At 35.0% G+C, this 24,349-nt stretch overlaps 3 protein-coding genes across 6 annotated transcripts; 2 read left to right on the forward strand and 1 right to left on the reverse strand.

Moving 5' to 3' along the window:
• The first annotated feature begins 1,270 nt into the window (after nt 1-1,270).
• LOC114711263 (lycopene epsilon cyclase, chloroplastic) lies at nt 1,271-7,255 on the forward strand. 2 transcript variants are annotated; one of them, XR_003737130.1, is made up of 12 exons: nt 1,271-1,712; nt 2,354-2,525; nt 2,985-3,120; nt 3,242-3,352; nt 3,453-3,555; nt 4,007-4,150; nt 4,240-4,347; nt 5,304-5,400; nt 5,472-5,600; nt 5,922-6,054; nt 6,157-6,430; nt 6,899-6,977. XR_003737130.1 is itself a non-coding variant. In XM_028895631.1 (11 exons), the coding sequence occupies exons 1-11, from the start codon at nt 1,419-1,421 to the stop codon at nt 7,062-7,064; spliced, it is 1,593 nt and encodes a 530-aa protein (XP_028751464.1). In that variant the 5' UTR covers nt 1,271-1,418; the 3' UTR covers nt 7,065-7,255. The 2 variants fall into 2 exon arrangements, 1 of the variants encoding a protein (XP_028751464.1); XM_028895631.1 differs by lacking the exon at nt 6,157-6,430 and having other exon boundaries at nt 6,899-7,255.
• A 6,175-nt stretch (nt 7,256-13,430) lies between these two features.
• Nucleotides 13,431-17,110, forward strand: LOC114711284 (protein phosphatase 2C 53). 3 transcript variants are annotated; one of them, XM_028895657.1, is made up of 6 exons: nt 13,431-13,527; nt 13,986-14,087; nt 14,224-15,222; nt 15,311-15,655; nt 15,755-15,860; nt 16,469-17,110. In XM_028895657.1, exons 3-6 carry the CDS (start codon nt 14,368-14,370, stop codon nt 16,801-16,803), a joined length of 1,641 nt encoding a protein of 546 aa, XP_028751490.1. In that variant the 5' UTR covers nt 13,431-13,527; nt 13,986-14,087; nt 14,224-14,367; the 3' UTR covers nt 16,804-17,110. The 3 variants fall into 3 exon arrangements, with proteins under 3 accessions (XP_028751490.1, XP_028751491.1, XP_028751489.1); XM_028895658.1 differs by having other exon boundaries at nt 13,986-15,222; XM_028895656.1 differs by lacking the exon at nt 13,431-13,527 and having other exon boundaries at nt 13,589-14,087.
• Nucleotides 17,111-18,040: 930 nt separating this feature from the next.
• On the reverse strand, nt 18,041-23,871 carry LOC114711274 (mitogen-activated protein kinase kinase 2-like). Its single transcript, XM_028895642.1, is given in 10 exon segments — nt 18,041-18,374; nt 19,052-19,152; nt 19,242-19,287; nt 19,688-19,917; nt 20,011-20,159; nt 20,162-20,192; nt 20,305-20,529; nt 21,823-21,957; nt 23,413-23,497; nt 23,598-23,871. Coding segments are annotated over 10 exon segments (1,080 nt in total). The 5' UTR covers nt 23,675-23,871; the 3' UTR covers nt 18,041-18,373.
• Nucleotides 23,872-24,349: the final 478 nt, after the last annotated feature.

Consider the following 24,349-nt stretch of genomic DNA (forward strand, 5'->3'; position numbering starts at 1 on the left):
TTAAAGAGCTTTCTCTTCTAAAAAATTAGTCTTTTGAGATTGTGCTTTTCTTTTAAACTTATGCTCACTATATTTGTGCTTTTATTGAGAGACTGATGTTATAGAAAGGGCTACCCATGAACTGACTGGTAGAAATTGAGTGACGTGTCACGGTGTAAAGATACCACGGGTATCGACTCTTGAGGAGGCTGCATCATTATGAATCTCATATTGAAAAATCTCATAAATGTGGTGAAATTTATCAGTTTGAAAAGCTCTTCCTCTTAATATGCTAGCCTCTTGGAACTGTGTTGTTAGCTTGAAGTTGTGATTGTGATTATCACAAGGTCTTTAGGTCTTTGATTCTTTTGACCAGAAAAAATGGAGGGAAGAAGTGAAGAACGAGGACTAGGTGAGAAGCTTTAATACGCTCTCAATGGCATTTCAAGTAAACGGTTATTGGTTGTTCTTAGAATTAAGAACTTCCTGGAGACCTTATTTTCTTATTGAAACATGTGATGTCACAACGAAGAAAACGTGCTCAACCAAATATTTGAAAGCAGTGGCTCATCCTCACCGAAGAAGAAAAAGGAATACCTTGTGATGGAGGAGTGGGACCACTTACCGCTCATAATATTCTTTCTGATTTTAAATAATTAATTTGCAGAAATTAAAAAAAGCATATAAATTAGTTATTATTTATTAGAAAAGATGCATATTGAGCTAACACACTCCATTTAATTATTTGCGCAAATAGTAATAGATGTTTTTACTTAGCCGTGATGCCAAATGACAAATATAAGGAAATCCGTAGTAATATTTATTGAAGATTATCATCATTTGATACAAACCTGTTAATATATGTAATGATTATTAATAATTTAAAAATATAAATTTAAAAGATAAAATAAAATTGAGGTATTATGGGACCAAAACATATGCGCCACCCGAGTCTTACGTGTAAGATGGGTGTGATTATCCTGGATAATTCCCCGCGAGTATTCCAATATAAGCCGTTCAAAGTATCGGTCCTCCAGATTTGACGGTTGATATTCCTTTCTCTTTCTCATACGTCTTCCCTCTATCGTCTCGTGCTACTGACGACGATTCGTTTCTGATAAGGTAGCTTTTCGTCGACACTCAACTAATCATCGCTCTCCACGTGGCACCCTTCTGACCCCGGTTCTAACCATGACGCACTCTGTCCCCCTTCCTTCCCTCCTTCCACTGGTCTATCCCCAAACCCCGCGCAATTCCTCGCTGCGTTCCCAGTCTCACTCACACACACACACACAGCTCCTATTTTAACGGCGTCGTCCTTTTCAATTTCGCCAAAGTGTAAACAGTAACGGTGACTCCAATGCCATGATCAGGAGGAGCGAAGAGTGATAAGTGATGTTAGTGCCTTAAACCCCGAGAGAATTTCCTTTTCTGGAAAAATGGAGTGTGTTGCTGCTCGGAACTTCGCGGCAATGACGGTTTCTTTTGGCTCATCTTCAAGGGCGAGGAGAAAGCAGCTTTGGCGAAGACCATCGTCGTTCTCTGCGGATGGCTATTGGTGCCGTTCACGTTGTCTGCGTGTGGAAGCCCGTTCTGGGAGTGAGAGTTTGGTGGCCGTTGATCAGAATTTCGCTGATGAGGAAGATTATATCAAGGCTGGTGGGTCTGAACTTGTTTTCGTCCAAATGCAGCAGAACAAATCTATGGATAAACAGTCCAAGCTTGTCGATAAGGTTGGGCTGACTTTTTAAAGCTCTGTTTCATGAGTTTTGATCGTTATTTGATTGGAATGTTTAATCTTGTACGTCGGATAGGAGTTTCCTGTTTTCTGCATTTGCTCTCTATTAATGTCAAGTATAAAAGGATGAGATTGTAACGGTAGATAGTCATCATGAAGTCTTTGACATAGGGTTCTGCTCTCTGTCGTTTGAGCTGATATCTACGGAAGCTCCTTGTAACGATGTACGGTTTTCTTTTTGTGGGATTATTAGTTTCAAGTTTCCAACAAGATTCCTCCATCGTTATCTTTTGCTTTTCAGTGATCTCTGTCATTCCACTATTTTTGTTCTGTTTCACAAGGGGTTACTATTCTTTTTGGGATATCTTGGTATTGTGATTAGTCTTATTTCTGTTTGGTTTTATGGATGGCAAGGAGGCCCCTGCTTACTATAAATATAAAAAATTGACGTGAGACTTCTGTTGGCTTTGTTTTCAGAGTTGTCAAGCACGGACATTTTTCCTTTTTGCTGATAATTGGCATTATTTTGAACGGAAAGATAGCTTTGCTACTCCAGTTTTTTGGGTTCTGACATGGTTTACAAACATAATTGTTTTCAGGACCTTTTATCACTCGCTAAAATCTCGTATTTTGCAGTTAAAACCAATCTCTATTGGAGATGATATTCTGGATCTGGTAGTTACTGGTTGTGGTCCAGCTGGTCTTGCATTGGCTGCAGAGTCTGCCAAGCTAGGGATAAAAGTTGGACTTATTGGTCCAGATCTTCCTTTTACAAATAATTATGGCGTGTGGGAAGATGAATTCAAAGGTATTATTCTTGTTCCTTCATTCTTCTGATTTTGCTTTTGTTTTTGGTTGGGTTCTAATTTCTTCTGAGCATTGGGTAACAAAATTATAAATCAACCAAAAGAATGTGGTGGATGCTTATGTGCTCATAAATTCTTGTCGTGGTGATTGTTACCCTCCTGTTTTTTTAAAGCAAATTGTAATTCTGAAAATTTTCATTTTCATCGAATTGATATGGTGGGATGAGGCTTGTTGATCTCATCTTTGTTGTTGTTGAACTGATATATCATGTGCCTATCAAAGTTTATTTGGAAGCATTTCTGTATGCTGTTTTCTGATGAACTAGTGAATTCTGAGTTTTCTTGCTAATTTCCAGTTTGGGCATTATGCCCTGAAAAATAATATGTATACCCATCTTTTTGACAAGACAATGAACTCACTTCCACTTTCGTATAAATTAACATGCTTCTTATGATATTAGGTCTTGGACTTGAAGGTTGTATAGAGCATGTTTGGCGGGATACTATTGTATATCTTGATGATAGGGATCCCATTTTGATTGGACGTGCTTATGGACGTGTCAGTCGACATCTACTGCATGAAGAGTTATTGAAAAGGTAAGAGCAAGACTGTTTAAACTACATTGCTTTTATTTTATGATAATATAACTTCCCCTAAACATTTCTTCAATGTAGTTTTGTCACATTTAAGATTATGATTCATATTAATTTTCCCTAGGTGTGTCGAGTCAGGTGTCTCATATCTTAGCTCAAGAGTAGAAAGGATTGTTGAAGCTAGCAATGGTTGCAGTAATGTCGTCTGTGAAGATGATAATATAGTGCCTTGCAGGTATAATACAATTTTTTTTTTCTACTTTTAAATTTTGTATCCATTCAGTGATGAAATTGGCCCATTGTTATATATTGAAGCTTCTGACACGTTGTTACAGGCTTGTTACTGTTGCATCAGGAGCAGCTTCAGGGAAATTGTTACAGTATGAGGTTGGGGGTCCAAAAGTGTCTGTCCAAACAGCTTACGGCGTGGAGGTTGAGGTAGGAGGCTAGGTCTATGGTGTGCGACTTTCTAATTTGGTTGATGATTTTATTATTAAAAAGTTCTCTCATTTTGAAATTAATTTAAGTGTGGACTTCCTCTAGTTTCTCTTATCTCTATCCCCTCTCCTGCATCTTCTGTATCAGGTTACCTGTATGATTGGGTCTTTTGGTTTCTCTGGTTATAAAATTGAGTCATTGTACTGTATAAGGATAGCAGGCTAGTAAGAGTTACAAATCTCGTTACTGTTTTTACGGTACATTTTTAAAAAACAAGAGTTCTAAATATTCAAAACCTACCAGTTCTTTGTGCTGCTCTGGAGTTGGTCTTAAAATAGGACGTAATTTGTTGTTTTTGGTGAATTGTTTTTTGAAACTGTCCTGTTCCGAAATAATGGAGTGAAAAATATGATGACTAATGGTGATGACCACTCCTTGGCTATGCTTTTAGGTGGAAAACAATCCTTATGATCCAAACTTGATGGTTTTCATGGATTACAGAGATTACATGAAGCAAAATGTTCCATGTCTAGAAGAAAACTATCCAACATTTCTTTACGTGATGCCGATGTCTCCTACAAGACTGTTTTTTGAGGTCTTCTCAATCTTCTTAAGCATTGGCGGTTTACCTTTTGCTTGACTGTTACAATTCTATGTCAATTTATGTAAAACTGTTAAACACAGGAAACCTGCTTGGCCTCAAAAGATGCCGTGCCTTTTGAGTTGCTGAAGAAAAAGCTCTTTTTGAGACTAAACACCATGGGGATTAGAATCACAAAAATTTATGAAGAGGTAATGTCGTGAGCAATATTAAGATTGATAGTTAACGAGTGTCAATTCGTTTTTATGTACTTTGATGTCAAGTAAGGCTTTATGCTTTATCCCATATAATAGATTACTGATGTGCACATTTATATCATTTGATTGGCGGTGTCTGTGGCATTTGATTGGTGATATGTTATGTAATTATAATTATAAATAAGAAAATATTTAAATATGATAAATATCTATTATTTTATTTTTCGTTCCTTTTCGCTGATTTAAATAATATTATTAGGATTTAGATAGTATTTAATTATATTAGTAGGATTTGGATAGATTAGGATATTTAGATAATATTTAGATTTAGATAATATCAGGATATTTATTTAGATTGATATCTATTAGGCTTTTACTTATAAGTACCCACCATCCTTTGTAACTCAGTTTTGGCAATGTGATCAGAAATTATTCAGTTTCTCTTGGTCCTCTACTCTTCTCAATTCTCCTCTGTTTCTATTACATTTTTCCCTTTCTCTCTCCTATTTCCTTACTTTCCATTACATGGTATCTGTGGCGTCTAAAAGTAATGGCTTGTTTGTTTAAGCTTAAAATAAAAAGTGAGTTTAATTAAGCTAAACATATAGACATGACTTGGATAACAGCAGTGGAACTGAAAGTCTCCCAGCCTCGGATACTGTTGTAATCAGCCTAGTGTATCATGTGCTCCACTGATAACAATGTTGCTTTGCATCCTCAATTTCGAACCGTCCTTAGATCATGAGTTTTTGTAACAATTATGTGATATAGACAAGTTTTACTGATATATCTTGCTTTAATTTAATTATCTTTCTCCAGTAGAATTAGAAGCTTATAATTTTTTTTGGGGGCCAATTAGAAGTTTATAAATTTATAAATCAACTCAATTTGTATCCGAATCTCAATTATGAGTGCCCAAAAATTACTTCTACTTATATATTTCTATGCAGGAGTGGTCGTACATCCCAGTTGGTGGATCTTTGCCAAATACAGAGCAAAAGAACCTTGCATTTGGTGCTGCTGCTAGCATGGTTCATCCGGCTACAGGCATGTCATGGTCATATATTCATTTCACGATTATGTTTTATCCATCTTACATTCATCATTTTATTCAACAGGATACTCAGTGGTCAGATCCTTGTCAGAGGCTCCAAAATATGCGTCAGTAATTGCTACTATCTTGAGAGGGGGTCATGCACGGGACATTCTTACTCGTGAAAGAAGTAACAAAAATCTATCCGCACAAGGTAATCAAGTATTTTTCTCTTAATTTAACATTAAAATCTGCCACAACCAAGTATTTAGCTCATATTTTTCCCATTCCTTTAGTTTGATCTGACTGCATGACATTTGTTAATTTGGATAACGAATCTCAATTTTTTCCAATCTTGATAGTTTTTTGTTTTTGGAGTTTCTTTATGTATTGGAAACTCGTTTAAATATTAATTTCTTCGTATATTGATCTCTGCATTAATTTCTTCGTATATTTAAGAGCATACTTGGTCATTTAATCGTGGAAGTGGAATTTTCCGCTTGTATATGCGTTCATGGTCTCGTATTATTTTCAGCTTGGGACGCTCTTTGGCCACTAGAAAGGAAACGGCAGAGGTCATTCTTCCTCTTCGGATTGGCACTAATTCTGGAGCTGGACATTGAGGGCATTAGAACATTCTTTCACACTTTCTTCCGCTTACCTGATTGGTATGATCTATTTTCTCTCATTTGTGATTGATATCTCGAAATTTGATTTATGACGTTTTCCCTGTGTATAACGTGGCTAGGATCTGGTGCATCACTTTGTAGGTAGAAAATCAAACACGTGCGAAGGGCTTAGCAAAAGCCTTGACTATATCTATAGTTTTAGCTATACAAATTTTGGTCTCATCCCATGGAATCATCAAGAATTGTCTTGACTTCATTACGTGAAAGCCAAAGGAAAGCTTCATCAAATGCCACAAATCTTTGTTATTTTCGGTCGCTCCCGATATGAACATGACATAAATTAATGGATATGATTTAAAATAACTGCGTGGTACGAGCTTCGGATTGCCATGTCTTTGATGCCTCCAGTGCTTAGGTTAAAACTATCATGCAACTTCCCTGGCTGGAGATGATAACTTGTTTCAATGACTGTATTTGTGCTTGGGATTAATGTACTCTGAAAGTTTTGGCATAGACCTTAAAATTGTCTGAGCATCTTTCATCGTTGACTTCTGTGCTCAAGATTGTCCGCAAAAGCCACATCTTGCTTCAGGTGGATTTGGTTCCTTGGATCAAAACTGTTAGTTTGTCACCATTCCCCTGGAAATAACTTTTCCAATTACGTTGATTCTCGTTCCAGAAGAGGCTTCTAGATGCATCTGATATTAAATGTGATCTTTCGTAGTTTTCTTGATCCCCTTCTGTGCTGTTTTTGCAGTAGAAAGATTAATGACATATAATGAAGTGATCGAGTATGAAAGATTTTATGCAAAGCAGCTGAGCCTGACTGCCTTGCCTGTTTCTTGAAGCATGAATTAACTGGTAAATATGTTTTTCTTTACAGGATGTGGCAAGGATTTCTGGGTTCGACTCTCTCTTCAACAGATCTAGCATTGTTTGCATTCTACATGTTCATCATTGCACCAAATAACTTGAGAATGCTACTTGTCAAACACCTACTTTCAGATCCCACTGGGGCAACCATGATAAGGACCTACTTAATCTTATAGGATTTTTATATCCCTTCTCCTTCTCTTTTATTAGCTCCTTTTATATGGTTATTAGATTAAACCAGCAACTCCATTAGAGATCAGTAGGCACTTCTGTAGATATGTCTATAATTTTAAGTTCAACGTACGTTCTGTATTGAGCAGCATATGTGCATCCATCTGGTACTTTAGTTGCAACCATTTTGGTGATTGTCTGAACCCTCTCAATAGTTCGTCAGAGTACGGAACTGTTAGTACTATTATTACAAGAAAATCAGCAGAGAAGTAAACTGATGTTAAAATAAATTTCAGTTGGGCAGAAATTTGGGATTTTTATACATTTAAATGGAAAAATTTCAAGATACACGGAAATGTTCAATTTTCAATCGGTGCCATGGGACCATAAGATGCTAGTATGTCTTTTACAGATGAGGATCATGGCATAATCACTAGTAACTTCTTGTCACTAACACTGTTTTCATATTGATCTGCCAAAAATGCCCCTACTGAGATGATAACTATACTTCCAGTTTACCTTGATTAAACATAGCATATCCCTATTTTAAAAACAAACTCCCTCCTGTCATATGCAAAGCTTTAAAGCCTTGCTTGGTCTTAAAGGCAAGGCAAAGACGTGGTAGTTAAACTTCTTTTATTCTAATCTTGCACTTTCTTAATTTTAATAAAGACAAAATTGAAAAGCCTTATATTTTCACAGATTTAAGAATATCGACTATTACTTTCTAAGCGCAAAGTTATTTAATTATAGGAATGTTTCGGAATTGTTAAAAGCACTTAAATTTTAACTACTTTTACATGAGTCGAAATAAAATTTTTTTCCCACATGTATCATGTACTACCTCTGATCCTTAATATAAGATCCTGTTTGATTTTTATTTTGGTCTTAAATATAAGATCTTGATTTACTTTTCTTTATATTTATACATTTTTTCCAAAATAACTCTTCTAACAATGATAATTCTAGTCAATACATTTGATTAGTAAGGATATTTTAGAAAAGATAACACCTATTTAGGACAAATAACTAACTCAACTTACTTCCTTAATCTCTAAATTAGTCAACTAGCTCTTATAAATAGGACCAGAGGTAGTACTATCTCTGATCCTTAATATAAGGGTTAGTTTGATTTTTAATTTGATTCTAAATATAAAATCCAAAACTACTTTTTCTTTCATATTTATCTATTTTTTTAAAAGTAGTCCTTATAGTAGTTGCACATACTAAATATTTCATCAAATAATAGTTTTAGTTAATACACATGATTAGCAATGGTATTTTAGGAATGACAATACCTATTTATTACAAATAACTATCTTAATTTATTTTCTTAATATTTCCAAATTAGTCAACTAGATCTCATATTAAAGATCGAAGGTAATACATTGTAAAATCACTTCTAAAAAAACTAGTATAAACACCCTCTATCTCTTTCCAAATAAACAAACAAGCCTTTAATAAAAATTTTTATTTACATTCGTACCAATTGTTATTTAAATTTCGAATCACTGTACCATTTTATGATTTTTTCTAAATAAATTCATTTCAAGTACATTTCTTAAGAGACCCGCAATTGTCTGGTCGTTTTAATTAATAAAACCTTTGAGCTTTTCTGAACATTTTGAGGCGACAAGCCAATTTCTTGCAAGCATCAACCGACTGCCAAGTTTGACTAATTAGGCAGTCTCAGTCTTGGATTGAAGACGGTCGATTAACATTGGCTTGCTCAACCTTAGTTAGGCTCTGTTTGGATATTCCAAAACCGTAGTTTCAGAAGCACTTTTCTGCAAAACGAGGTAACCCCCTCTACATATTTACTTCGTAATCCGTAAAAGCACTTCTGAAACCATGGTTTTGTTTTTATCCAAACACTCCCTTAATCGATTAGGTTGACGATCATCATCACTTCCCTGTCATAATCTGATCAGTACAGTTGACTATCTTCATGCCTCAATCAGCCACCATTTTTGGGATTAGAATTTATGTTCTATTGCACTAGTCTACTCCACCAGTCCCTTGATCCAACTGATTGGGATGTCCAGGGGTTTTAGCTTGTTTATTCTTCATTTTTCCAATTGATTGGTTCTCGTCATATCAAGCTCTCCTGGTTTTTCAAATTATTTTTAATATTATCTGCATGTAATATAAACTTTAAGAATAGTGTCAACCAAAACATAAATAAATTTGATGCGTCTCTTGTCCGTTGTCGTTTGATGAGGAAGAAATCTGAAATGCATTTTGAAGCAATTTGTACCATATTTATGATCCATAAGAACATTTTTTTATGTTGCGAATCCGAAGGGAATTGTATATCTTCATTTCCTCTCAAGTAATTCCCGTTATTTTAGTACTATTTTATTATTCTCAGCAATTCATCTCCTTACTGATCATATTCATGACTTTTATTATCCTAATCCTATATCGCTAATTTACTGTGGATAAGACGACGGATTAGTAGGTGACGGAATACAGGGTGGTGGATAGCTTCCAATAGCCAATTATAGAGTTTTTTTTTTTTTAAATGATAAAAACAGGGAGACAATTTTGAGGTATTTTCGTTCTCTTATGTTTAAAAATGAGAATAGTTTTAAAAAAATATTTAAATACAAAATACATACCCAAGCCTCATGTTTTATGTGTTTCTTTATTATTATTGTTACCACTTTTCTGGTCCTATTTATAAGATAGATAGAGAAGATTTTTCTTAATTCTATTTATAAGTCATTTCGTTAAATTTTTAATATGAATGTATTATTTTATCTTTCATTTATTATAGTAGTTATTTTTTTTAAAGATATATATATTAAATAGGAATAAAGTTAGAAGGTTATTATATTTTAATAGACAGTTAATGCAGGTTAAAATTTTCCTTAGTCTGTGTGAAATAAACTAGAAATGTTTTTATAAATAGAACAAGAGGAGTATTTTCTAAACACAAGTATTTTTGTACTGAACGCAATTCTATTCAAAATACTATCAAACGCTAAATATAAGTATTTTTTTCAACGACAATTCAAACTTTTATTTATCATATTATGATCCAACTCTTGTTTGTTCTCTATAAAGTGAATTTTATATTTAGAATTGAAAGATTTTTTTGGTACAAAAAAAATTAAGTGAGTTAAGTCCTGGAGGCTCACCAAGGCTAGAACATGTTTCTAAACTCAGAAAACGCTTGTAAAGCTACTTACAGATCGCCCACTAACAAAGTCTTTATATAAGGGTGGAAACAGGTCAAGCCTCGCTCTTAACAGGCCAGGTCTGTTTTGGAGCCTATTAGCCTAAACCTGGCCGTGGCCTGTTACAAGCTTATTTTTCAGTTTGAGCCTGCTTTGTATAAAGGCCTGACCTGACCTGAAACCTGTTAAAAAGCCTGCATTTTTAAAAAATTCAAATTATAGTTATATTTTTTAAAAAAAAAGGCTAAGATTAAAAAAAGCATACATAATAATTAATTTTTTAGTGTTATCTTTTATTTAAATTTTAGCATCATAAGTACTATTTTAAATTTTAATTACAATTTATAAGGATATTATTGAAAACTAATTATAATTGTATGTTAAAATTTGGAACAAGATTATGTTAAAGTATACCAAAAAAATTAAAATTAAGACAAATAAATAAAGAGAAAAAACTATTAATTTTACAATGAATAAAGAGGGTATTATACTTTAATTAACATAGTACATAAGTTAATTAATTTATCATTCTTGGAACAAAATTTTTTTTTCCTATTTTATTTATATGTTTAAAATTTAAAGATCACATTATTTATTGATATTATTATTATTTTAAATTACATTTTTATCTTCACTTCTCAACTAAACTTCAAAATTTAAGAAAGGATTAAGCTATTAATTATATATTAAAATTAAAAAATAAATTAAAAGAGCACATTAAAAATAATACTATTAACTAATTTTTTTATATATTATAATTATAAATTTCTAACAGACCCAGATTGGCCTAACAAGCTTTTTAAAGAACCTAAGCCTAGCTTGTTTAGTTAAATAGGCCTGAGCCTGTTTCTTTTGAAAAACAGGCTAGGCCAGGACAAGTCAAATGCAGGTCAGGCCATAGACTCCGGACAGGTCACTTGACATGTTTCCATCCTTATCCTCATATCGATATTGAGATTTGAACTTATAATTTTATAATTTTATAAACAATAAGTTAGACTTCTTATCAACTAGATTAATTTTTGATCCCATCGAGGGACTAGACTTGGAGTATCCGAATAGAAGAAGGCACGCATTGACGCCATGAAATAGGAAAGGTAGATGGGCCGGAAAAGAAAAAAAGTAAATAGGAAAGGTCCAAATGTCGCGAAAGAAAGAGAGAGAAGGGTCCAAATGAAGAGAGTGGGGATGGAGACCGACAGAGACAGAGGATGTGAATTGAATGTATACAGCGATATGGTCGGTGGGTGGCAGAAGCCAAAAGAAAGCGAACACGTGGCACCAAGCGAAGAGGGGAAAAGGATCGAAGCTGACGTGTCGAATAAGGATTCGGCACAGAAACAAAAACTGAAGCACAACACAATCTCCACCTCTATCTTTCATACGTGTCCCCCTCGCTCTTATTTTTTATTATTAAAATAATAATATCAACAATTATTATCATACTCCTTCGGTTCAATGCATTTATTTTTTCTATATATTTTAATAATAATAATGCTTCCTTCCAATTTTGGGGGATTGCTGCGTGCATCTCCCCTTGCGACTTGGGATTTGTTCCTTCTTACTTCTTCCACGTCATTCGTTTCAGTCCATGCATCCTTTTTGTTCAATCTTGACCTCACCACCAATCTGACGATCATCTCTTTTTTTTTTTTTCCATTGTTCTGATAATTTCATATAGTTAGTTTTTTTCATTTCATTAATAATAATTATTAAAAGTTATCATTACATGATGTCAATTTTAATTTATATGTAAAAATTAAAAGAAACTGTAATAGTTCTTTTAACACTATATTCCTTTCTATTTGTGATGCTTAATAATAGAGTTCAGTTACATTTACCACATAAAGTACTTTTTTCAGTTTATTGTCATAAAGTAATTTTATATGGATCCGTCTTTTTAGATTTTTTTTAATAGCATTCAGTTTTTTAAAATAAATTTTGTAAATTTAATATCTTAAAATATTTTTCTGATGAGATTTAGTGTCTTAAAGTTTAGGATGTTTATTGCTACTGAGAAAATACTTTTAATAGTAAAATTACACCAAAAATTATTTTATAATACTAAATTCTATTGGGAAAAAAAATACTTGGTGATGGATGCCACCTAACCCTACTTAAAAGGTGTTAATATTGAACATATTGCCTTACCCTTCATTAATTAAATAGCAAGCTAGCAAGAAATATTTTTTTTTTTTTTTGACCGGAGCTAGCAAGAAATATTGCAACAAAGAAAAACCAACAAAAGAAGTTATCACTGAAAATTTAAGAACTTATAAAGTATGGTATTAATTAACTTATTGAAATTCGGAGATTAGGTGGGGTCCCTAGATGTGATTATTGCTAAATGTCTTGTTTATAAAGTATGGTATTAATTAACTTATTGAAATTCGGAGATTAGGTGGGGTCCCTAGATGTGATTATTGCTAAATGTCTTGTCTTGCTTAATTTTTGCCTAACTTAGGTGTATTCACATGGTGGCCGGGGATTGATATTTTAAAGAAAGAATGAATGAAATGGGGACATGTGGACTTGACATTAATATAAGAGTCCCATTGTAAAAGCAAGTAATAAAGTCCATAATGGATGAGAGAGAAGCAGTTTGGTACAGCAAACTACAAAGACATTGACATTTAAATCTGGGATTAATTAAAGGTAATCTGGATTAGGACATATTGCATCTAATTAACCAATACAAAGGAAACCTCATGGAATGACTTCTTCCATTTATTTGGAGATATTCTTCCTTAAGAAATTCATTCATCAGACTATAATTTAATAATTTTAATTTTCGGATTTAATTTTTTAAGTACAAAAATAAGTGAATGAATTGCCGGGTGTTATCATCATGTGTTAACTTTTTTTAGTCATCTTGGCTGCTCTTAATTAGTTTTAATTTTATGATTTTAACTAGTTTTAATTATTATATCATTTAACATTTTAAGTATAAATTTAATTTTTTATGATATTAGTTAACAACCATCTGTTTTTTATTTTATTGATGAGCTATGCAAGATTTTTGTTAGTCATTCTCGTTAAACAAGATTGGGATACAAATTTTGATTTTTCAAAAAATTGGAACAAAATGATGTTAAATGGTCAAAGTAAAAATAAATTAATAAACTTTTTTTTTTTGGCCTGAAAAAAACCAGGTATCTTTTGTCGTCTGAACTCTGATCTCTGAGAAATGTAACCGATAAATAACAGCATATCCTCGTGCAGGCTTCTTCCTCGCACCATACCCTTCCCTGTCCCTTCACGCGCAGGATTTTTCGTTTTGAGAAAGGTAAGCGACTCTGGATTACGAATTTGTCTTTGCTTTCACTGTCTTCAGAGAATAATCTCTGTGCACTTTAATTGGTTGAAGTGGGTGGAAGTTGTAATGATCGATATGGACATCTTTTTCTGTATTATTGAGAATGGAGATGCTTGGTGTGGGTTGACATATGAAAGTAACACAAGAGAGGAAAACCTAATGGAATTTCAATGGATGGCGTGGGTTGCCTCAGATCTGGGGAACTTCTGTTCCCATTCTTGTACTGATTGGGCGGTTTTTTAACTGTTTCGCTTATTGTTGTTGTTGTTATCATTATGTTTTTGTTGTTGTTTGCTTGTTCAACGACCCCATTCCCTCGTCTTTATGCTTAGGCTACACACACAGAGAGAGAGAGAGAGAGAGAGAAGGCACTGACTTTTCCATTATTTTGATATGGTTCTTGAATCATCGATTGCCTGATTTTCCAGGGGACCGAAGGGTTTGGTGAGAAGGTAGAAATAGAAGATTTTAGTACATCAGATAGTACCCCTTTTGGCTGGTATTGATTGAACAAGCAGGTCCAAAATCAGGTAAAATTCAGAAAGAATCTAGAGAGCTACTCTAGTATCTAGTTCCACAGCTTCAATGTTTGATGCCTAAATAAATAGTGTAAATCGCTGTCTCTTGGAAAAGTGGGTTCTAAGCTCCTTTAATTTCTTGCCGTAGGCGTCTTGGTGTTTTATGTCGGATTGAACGCGTGAGGAACAGAGGCCTAAGGAAATAGGGTATAAAATTAGTTAGAGGCTGGCAGTTTTCCATATTCTAGTGGGCGAGGGGGATAAGGCTGTTTCTACAAGGCAAAGTAAATATATGGAGGAAATATCTTCGGCGGTTGCAGTGCCATTCACTCTTGGGAATTTGATCCCTAAGGACTCATCAGTGACAAAACACATGGATATTGCTGGATTAAAATTTATGGCAAGTACAGCAACACTGATATTAAATCCTGCAATGGAGAGCTTTGGATCTGTTGGAAGTGATGAAAATTCGACAGATGCTAGTCCACAACATCAGATTACAGTATCTGCAGGGGAAAAAGAGAATCAGGCTGGTGCTTCGCATGTGCCAGAAATGTTCATTAAATGTAACCGTAATTGGACCTCAAATGAAACCCATAATCAGGGAGGGAGGGAAGATGAACACGGGTTAGGGGTTGATTTTCGATGTCTGCATGATTCAAGGTCTCAGTCTATGGCCTGTGAGAATTGCGGTATCCTTGGGGAGAAATCTTCAACTTCAGAGATTGATATACCTAATGCCATGGAGGTTGAAGATAATGCCCATGGTATGTACAGTTTGAACGATTCATATACTGTGCAGGAGCCGGTGCAAGACATTGTTTCTGTTCGAACAGATCCTGAGAGTGAAGATGGCAGTGGGTCGGATGGGTCTGATCCAAAACTAATTGCCCCACCTCTTGAGATGCCAACGGAGGAAAAAGTGTGCAGAGCAAGCTTCCAGAAGACTCTGGATTTGAATAGTGGACCTCTTTGGGGCTTTTCATCTATTTGTGGAAGGAGACAGGAGATGGAGGATGCTATTGCTGCAAATCTTCACCTTTTGCAAGTTCCTTCCCATATGCTAATGGACAACACTGGGCATGAAAACACTGAAAACTCAGTTGCCCACTTTTTTGCTGTCTATGATGGACATGGTGGCTGTCAGGTATGCTTTCAAGTTTCAATCAAATATTTTGATGCAAGTCGCAGTGTTGTTGAAGTTGAGTCATTTCACTGAGTACTTGTTTTTGCAGGTTGCTAATTATTGCCGGGAGCGTCTTCATTCAGTGCTTGTTGAGGAGTTACAAGATGCAGACTCGAGTTTGGATGGAATTAGTTGGACGGACCATTGGAAGAAAGCATTTTCCAATTGTTTCCGGAAAGTTGATGACGAAGTTGGAGGAATTCATGCTGAGAACAATGAAATCAATAATGATGGATCAGAATCTAGCATGGAACCACTTGCTCCTGAAACTGTTGGTTCTACTGCAGTGGTTGTCATTTTATGCCAAAACCACTTAATAATTGCAAATTGTGGGGATTCAAGAGCAGTCTTGTGTCGTGGAAAAGAAGCGCTGCCATTATCTTCTGATCACAAAGTGGGATATTTTATTCATATTACAGTTTGTTTTCGCCGTTCACTTGAAGCAGAAATTGAATGATTCATTGTATTTACTTTCACTTTGTATCGTGTGCAGCCAAATAGAGAGGATGAGTGGGCCAGGATAGAAGCTGCGGGAGGAAGGATCATACAATGGAATGGATACCGGGTGCTCGGCGTCTTGGCAGTGTCAAGATCCATAGGTATGTGTTCAGGACTTTTTTTTCTTTTAAGCTTCTTTTCTTTTTTACTGACTATCATCAAGCATGACCTTGTGTGCCTTCGGCATCTCTACGACATGTTATATATCTATACATTATGGTTGCCCAGTACTGTGCACTCTGTTAAGGTATTTAATATTTTGATATCCAAGTTATATGTTTTAACGTCTATCTTACATAGATTTACTGCTATCTTGTTTGTGTTATTGTTCTATTCATGAAGTTCTGCGCTGTCACTGTTGCATGGTGTTCTTTTAGCTTGAATATTCTAGTGACCGTGCCTTAGTACCTAAGATCTGGGGACAGGAAAGAACCTTCATGAACTTTCCATGTGATATCAGTACCGGATGATTGTCTCATGAAAACTATTAATGGGAAAATAACAAACTTAGCAACAATTTTCCCCCTGGTAGTTGAACATTTAGTTCTAGTAAAGAATTGAGATTTCTCGCCATGTGGGCATATAAAATACTTTAATATTCAATTTTATGGAAGGATGCAGGGTGTCGTTCGAATATTTATTATACTTTTTAATTTTTTATAACTCTGTTACTTTTTCTTGTGACCTAATTTTCCTTGATGGCCGCCAGGTGATAGGTACTTAAAGCCATGGATAATACCTACACCAGAAGTGAAGTTCGTCCGTAGGGAGAAAAAGGATGAGTGCCTAATTCTGGCAAGTGATGGTTTATGGGATGTCATGACAAATGAAGAAGCCTGCGAGATTGCACGAAAACGAATCCTTCTTTGGCACAAGAAACATGGCAATGGCGGATCGACAGGGCCAGGAGAGGGAGTTGATCCTGCAGCACAGTCTGCTGCAGAGTACTTATCTGGAGTTGCTCTCCAAAGAGGAAGCAAAGATAACATTTCTGTTATAGTGATAGACTTGAAGGGTAGAAGGAAATTTAAGACCAAGGCATGACATAAGTACCGTCAATCACCTGGACTTTCATTTCATAGATATAGGAGTATCTTGCAAATATATTTCTTTCTTACCACAGTTATGTAGCCCGTCGGTTTTTTCCATCACGTCTGGGCTTAGCCATCTTATCCTGTTTTTAAGTATATACCAGAATCTGCAGGGGATGAGGTTAGGTTCGTTTGGTTCTTGTTATCACTGTGATAGCTTTCCACATTAGAAAGCTAACTTGATTCTAGAGAGGAAATATTTTTTAGTCCATGTTTACGTGTGTGGACCGTACAATTGATCAAAGCCACATGGCTCTGCTCTGAATGATTAGATGGTTTGGATTGATTCCCGTATGGTTATATCGGGTGGTTGTGCTACGCCACAGACAAATCCATTGAAATGAACTAGTTCTCAAAGACAACCCTGTGGCAGCGTAATCATCTAAGTTTTAACGTCCTTAAGTTAAACATGTGTGTAATAAGATCAATAATAATATGAAATTTATAACATACTATTTGTCAACCATAAAATAATAATAGTTCCCATACAGAAACTTACAATATATTATTTGTCACTAATTTTGACAGTATTGATTGCCTTGTCAAAAACTTACAATAGGGCGTGTTTTCACTTTTCAACATTGGGATTCTATTGCTTCATCCCATTTTAATGTTATTATTGCCGTCAATAAGATCTGCATTTGCAGGAGAGACTCATGTGAATCCTGATGTTACATTTTACGAAGATATATTTTCATGTTTATGACCAAGAAAATTCGACGATTAAAATTTTAGTCAAATTAACCAAGATGAATGGTCATATTTACTTATTCATCCAAATATTTACACTAAAAAAGCACGGTTAAATTCTCTAGCCACAAATTTTTTTTTTGAAAAGAAAAACAGTATACTACCTCCAGTCCTAATTATAAAATATCGTTTGCAGTAAAATATGATTATTATTCTTATACTATTTCCGGTTCTAATTATAAAACCTTATGTCTACAAACGAGATCTTATAGTATAAGAATAATAACCATATTTTAAGCATTACTAGTTTTTTTTTTTGGGTGAATTATCTAGTTTCGTTGTTGAAACACTTATTTTAGGAAAAACTCATTTCTCAAAAATTGGGGGAAAACAAAAATTGACAGGGCCTGGGTTATCAACAGTTTATCAAGTAATCGAAACCCCAGGAAGCAATTTGACCAGCCATAGCAAAAGAACCTAAAAGTACATTAGGGCAGAGGTGAACTTGCAAACGACTTGGATATAATGAATTCAAAACCTTTGGCATAGATTTAGACGTGCCTTTGCAACATCCATACAAACTATGATCTCAATAATTTGTACAACAAACCATGCAATCCGCATATAGGGCAAATAACACTAGTAATGTATCCTTAGTTCCCATCATAAAAATTCAAACTTTTCGCGGTCCGTGGACGCTGATCATCTTCAGCCCTAAAATTCTTCATGAAGTCTTAATCATCGCAGCCTCGTGGATCACGGCACTTGCAAGTCTCATAATCGACGAATCCACTTGATATCCAAAAAAAAAATGTCCTTCATAATTTCTATGATCTGCATAGAGAGGTATCAAAAACTGCGGTTACATATCAGGTAAAATTAAAGGTCACAGCACCAGCCAAAGAGTGCAATCGATTTCCATTGTTAAGGATTATTAAATTGTCCCAAAACAGAAGGTCAGATAATCTCGGTATGTTAGCAACAAGAATTGGACGCCTGTAAGTAAAGGTTACTGCTATGTTTTTTGTCACACTTTATGTAACAACATTAGTACTTATTCTGACAAAATAAAACCTAAATTGGTTCCTGGTTGGTAAATAAATATCGAGGATTTCCTACACCAACAGCTAGCTTCCAGTTTTATGTCCGTTATTCTTGATGAGTTAGGCAGATCCAAAGGTTCTTCAGTTATTTTCTCCATCATTGCCTCTTGTCTTCAAGGAGGAGTCCTCTTTCACTTTCTCACTTTCAAAACTTGATATATTTATATATCAATTACGGAACAAATGTCTATTTTGTACTACTCTTTCTTTTTCTCCCTAAATGCTCAATAGTTTACAATAACAAACAAATTCTCAATATTGAAGCAGAAGTTCTGGTATTGATTAGTAGACCCTTTAATTAACACACACATACCCCTATCTTTAACAACATGAGGGGAAATGACGCATAAAACAAAAGGGAAGATGGCTATGTTTCCATTTTGAGAAAGGGGCAACGTTGAAACTTACCAAGTAGAAGTAGGCACAGTTGCAAGCGGGGATCCTGCATTCTTGAAATAAGCCGAAAGATCTACATCTGAGTCCCCATACATGTTGATAAAAGGATGTCCCTGGATTTCATATCAGATATATTTCATCACATCAGAGAAGATATTGTACAAGGTGTGCCCATATAAATAAGTTTTACGCAGTCACTCACCATAAGATCCTGAGCTGACAGTCTATCTTTTGGGTCTTTCTGTAAACTAAACAAAGAGAAGATTGACAGAGGAGGATCAAAAACCTCATGAGAAAAAGTCGCAGAAAATTCATGACAGGACAGCTAGTCGATTTTTTTTCCCCCGTGTTTGGGGGGGGGGGGATGAAAGTTGCTGGCCTTCAACATTATTTTAAGACAGTTAAACACCACTTCTGTGTAATTATGAAAAAAATCTTACGGTGTGAATTATGAAGATACAACTCCAAGGTATGGCACAGTTTTTTACCTTTTATGTTAAGGTTCTATTTATTTACAGACTTATTCTAAGAAACTGCCAGGCATTTTAAAAGATCCTTCTCGTCTTTTCCTTTTTCATCTGTTTTTCTATTTTGTGGTGGGCAAAGGTTCTCAAGACCTTACACAATTTAGTAATTGAATATACTTACCATGCAGAGATAAACGAGCAGAATTCCGGAGAAAACTGATCAGATGGAGCAAAGGGAGGAGGTTTATCAACAACAGTTTCAATTAGCTCAAAAATACTTTCCCATCTTTCACCTTGATCAGGTGGTGTATATGGAAACCGCCCAGTAGCACACTCAAGCAATATCAGTCCCAAACTCCATATATCACTTTTGTAGTTATAGCCATTCTGGCTCCCATCTATTCTCTCTGGCTGTAATTCAGACAAAACGGATAAGTTGCCTCATACATAGGTGTTCCCAGAAACATGACAGATTGATAATACATAGGTACACAACGTACTCACAGACATATAGTTGTATGTGCCGATGAAAGTATTTGCTTGACCAGATGTTGTTTGCATTATTACACTCACACCAAAGTCAGTAATCTTTACCTCCCCTCGATGGTTTATCAACAGATTAGAAGGTTTTAAGTCCCTGTGGATAATATGTTTTCATGGTGAAGATATATCAAACCCTTGAGCACCTGCATTGCGAAACACATGAGAGAAATCAGGTATAGTGGTGGAACCAACTCCTCCAGCCAGATTGCCAGAACCTAAGTCTGAAATATTGAAAGGTAACCACTTACTCCTCACCTGCTTACAGATAGCAGCAAGATATTTTTCTGGAATTGTTTTAACTTTCTTCAGAAGATCTGCTAAAGAACCTCCATCCATGTACTCTAAGATGATTGATATGGCACCATTATCATAGAATGACTGATAGCAAATAACAACATACGGGCATTGAGCTGACTGATTGATCTTAAGCTCTTGTGCTATCTGCCTTCGCATGGACTCCTCAATATTCATTTGGATAACCTAAATTGTGGAGAAGCATGTACCATAAGTAACGGAATGTGTAAAACATGTCAAGATTGTAAACAGATGGAAATAGACTTCAATATCCGAATTTACAGTATAGATGGGGCGAAAATAAGTAAACCCTAGTTCTTCAATTAGCTAGAACATCCCAATACTTCTCCCCAAATTGTCCCTGCTCTTCTCTCAGCTGATTTTTAATCCCATTCTTCAAACAAACTCCTCAAATCTCTCCCAAAAGGACTCCAGTGTCCCTCTCCCACCTGAATATTGCCTAAGCTGTCATCCAATGCTTCACAACATAACCAATTTTCACAGTTGGGGATCCAATCATGAACGTATTATGATAGGAAAGTGCTTCACAAGTTTAAACACTTTCAACAGTAAAATGATATGGAAGCAGCTTTCAAATTAATAAATTAGATTGTCAGACCACACAGACACATAAGAGTACAACCAAAATTTAAAAAATGTAGAAATCAGAAGGAAGAACAAATATGATAAAGATGGATATTTAAGTAGGATGAGGAACTCTCTCCCAAAAGCTAGTTATTGAGACGAGAGAACCTATCAACTTAAATACTCAATTAAGCATCTCATACTATTTAGGCATCCCATACCACCTAAATCCCTACCAGATACCACATATTCCACCCATGCTTATCATCCAAAATCAAGTTAATGCATGCAATGAATAACAAGAGGAGAAAAACAAAATGATGAACAAAAAAGAGATTCTCAATTTCTTGTGAAAAAGCTAAAATATTCAAGCCTTAGGCTCAGCAAATGTCCTCTGAATGTAATCTAAATTGTCCTGTCAAATGATAGATTAAAACGTAAACTCCCAGATATGAAGTCGCATCTTAGTCAATGTGTTCAGAGATACCAAGACGTCCAATATCCTCCCTTGGAACACAATAACACCAAAAGTATTCTGTTTACAAAACAATGCTTCACCTTCCAAACAAACTCTACTAAAATCTGAAAATTATTTTTTATACAAAAAGGATAATGATGAGACCATACCATTTTCTTGAAACTTTCTAGAGAATGTGTCCTTGACTGACTGCTATTGTATGGTAAAACATGCATTAAAGTTCACAATAATTACCAAGCTGAAATATCTCAGTGCTCATTGCAAGAATTTCATGGGAGAGAAGGGCATTAACCTTTGAAATTATGAAATCCGGCTAGACAACACAAGTATGAAAGAGATAACTAAATATATAAAAACCAAAGAGCAGAAGATACAAATTCAAGGCAAAGTGAGCAATATGCAGGGACTATGCATACCTTTAGTGCAAAAAACTGATTAGTCCATTTGTGTTGCACCAGTTGCACTACCCCACCATTTCCCTTGCCAACCACTTTGATTATGTCTATGTCTGCCAAACTCAACTGGTTGTCCAGAGGTCTGATAGGGGGTGCCTGGCAGATATTAAACCCATAATTAACAAATTGTCAGAGTTCAGCCAGCATATATATCAATTTCTAAGTTTTTTACAAAATAAAAGTAAATATAGGAAAATTCAGGTTAAGAGATTAAATCCCCCCCCCCACCAAAAAAAATTTCCCATGATGGAAAGAATAATGTTATCAGGAACTAATTTAAAAAATTAAGGATCAAATTTGACCAGGAGTTTTTTTTTTTTTTTGGTTTAACGTAGCCTCGGAAGTGTTAAAATAAAGCAATGCTGCCTTTTACCTTTAAAAATATTAACGGTCAATGTCAATACTTTAATAGAGAACATTAGTTTTTTAACGAGGTGGGGTAACACTGCCATGTTTTGAAACTTCTGGGGTGACATTGAACCCAAAAAAACTTCCAAGGCAACACTGGTATTGAGCAAAAACTTTCAGAGCAAATTTGCACCTTAATTCAAATTTAAATGGTCAAAATAATGATAGTATTTTCTATTAGTTCAAACCATTCGCACAAGAGTTGTGGCAGAAAAGAAAGGCCCCAGACTTGTACTCTGCCATTCTTAGCATAGAAATACAGAAGGGAAGGGAAGGAAAGAAGGGGTCTGAAAGCTATGAAGCATGGACACTTAAAGAAATGACGTCCATGTCCCACACAAGTTGGATAATCATTTTAAACATGATTCTACACTTTAAATTATATGTTTTTTAGGTAGATATTTAAATTGCATATTGATAATTAATATGCCTATATTTATGTCAATAACGTGTCCCATGTCATGGTCCATAATTTCTATGGCCCGAGTACCGAGATAGCAATAAAACAGACTCAGACAATTTTATGCACCAAAAATTCATCCAAAAATGGTCATTTCCTTAGATGGAGTCGAGATAAAAGAACACAAACAATTGATTTTATGCATCGAATGTCACATTAAAACTTCCCTAAAAATGTCCATTTTCTTAAATGGCATTGACATAAAAGTTAAAAACCAGATTGCGGAGCAGTCTTTGTGCCATAAGCTTGCATCTTGCAGCTTATCCTCCGGTTGATTTAAGAGAAAAACGAAGATAAGCGAAGATATACAATAAAGCATTAGTTCCTTGACATTTCTGGTCCAACCAGTTGCAGCAGCTGGGGAGGCAAAGCTCAATAGCTTCCCAACCTCATTCAGATTTTGTAATCAAAGATGATGTCAAGTAAAAGGCAAAAATAATTAATCTACAACATAGGCTTTGATGCTGCTTTCCAACCAAAAAAATTTCTCCGCTTGGGCTTGGGAGGGATTAAAATTAAGAAAAAACATAAAGTTAAGAAATCCTTTTTTATCACACAGAACATTTCATCAGATCCAATGATCAAGATGAAAAAATGCACCCAAAGAAACGCAGGGCAATTTGATTGGATATGCACTAAGAAAAGTGAAAGAAAAAAGAACAGAATTGAAAGACATATGTTACAGCTTCGACTTCAGTCTCAGTCACAATTCGAACTCCGTCCCGATTAACAAGCAAATCCCCATCCTTAAACGTCCCGCTTTCCGTCCTACAATACATTCAAAATCCCAGATTTGAATCAGCCAAAGCCAATCACACACACCCGCATTCACTCATACGGATGGATTTCCAAGGAGAAGGAGACTTACAGAAACTTGGCGAAGGAAACCTGATCAGATGCAGGAACATTGAGCTTGAGATTGAGGCCTAAGTTTCCTTTCTTCATGATTTTGGATTTCTGGTGGAACGAGTTAGGTGTTCAGTAATTGTAGGGAGTCAGAATGTTTCAGGAGGAGAAATGAAAGCCAAAAAACCGGGCACTGAATTTATACATCGAAATAATAATTCTATTATAGTAATATCTTGACCAGTATTTGGGATTTTTTTTTCAAAAAACGCAAAACAAAACAAAAGAAAATCATTCTTGCTTTAAGTGTTGTAAGATTCAAAACTTGTGATTGGATGGTGAAGAGCAGTCACGATTGACGATCAAAATAGATCAGCTTCGACGATGGAAGCATGTTTTGACTTTTCAGACTTCTCGCCCATTTACCCGCGCCTTTTACATCATTTTTTGGATTTTTCTTTTCGTTTTTTTAAAATAGATTCTATTATCGACATACCCTTTATATGCCTAAAAAAAATTAGTTTGATTTTGTCCTCTAAAATAATGTTAGTATGGTTTTCTGATGATTTTTTCTGACATCAATTTTTCTTGAAAGCTTGTTTAAAGAAAAGCTTCTTATAGTATATAATATTTTACTTAATTCATATTTTAATGAAATAATTAAATTAATATATTAAAAAAATTTTAAGTACATCCAACACTCTCGAAGTTTTTTTTTCCCGCTGCATCTAATACCTTAAAGTATTTAGATGAGCAGCCAAGTATTTGTTTATA

The sequence above is a fragment of the Neltuma alba genome, unplaced genomic scaffold (genome assembly GCF_004799145.2).
Source record: "Neltuma alba isolate B1F8T4 unplaced genomic scaffold, ASM479914v2 tig00011287_pilon, whole genome shotgun sequence".
Lineage (NCBI taxonomy): Eukaryota > Viridiplantae > Streptophyta > Magnoliopsida > Fabales > Fabaceae > Neltuma > Neltuma alba.

Coding starts and splice junctions, on each gene's coding strand:
- LOC114711263 (XM_028895631.1), top strand. CDS start 1,419: ATGGAGTGTGTTGCTGCTCGGAACTTCGCGGCAATGACGGTTTCTTTT. Junction 3,121..3,241: donor CATGAAGAGTTATTGAAAAG/GTAAGAGCAAGA, acceptor AATTTTCCCTAG/GTGTGTCGAGTCAGGTGTCT. Junction 3,353..3,452: donor GATAATATAGTGCCTTGCAG/GTATAATACAAT, acceptor ACGTTGTTACAG/GCTTGTTACTGTTGCATCAG.
- LOC114711284 (XM_028895658.1), top strand. CDS start 14,368: ATGGAGGAAATATCTTCGGCGGTTGCAGTGCCATTCACTCTTGGGAAT. Junction 15,656..15,754: donor CATTATCTTCTGATCACAAA/GTGGGATATTTT, acceptor TATCGTGTGCAG/CCAAATAGAGAGGATGAGTG. Junction 15,861..16,468: donor GGCAGTGTCAAGATCCATAG/GTATGTGTTCAG, acceptor GATGGCCGCCAG/GTGATAGGTACTTAAAGCCA.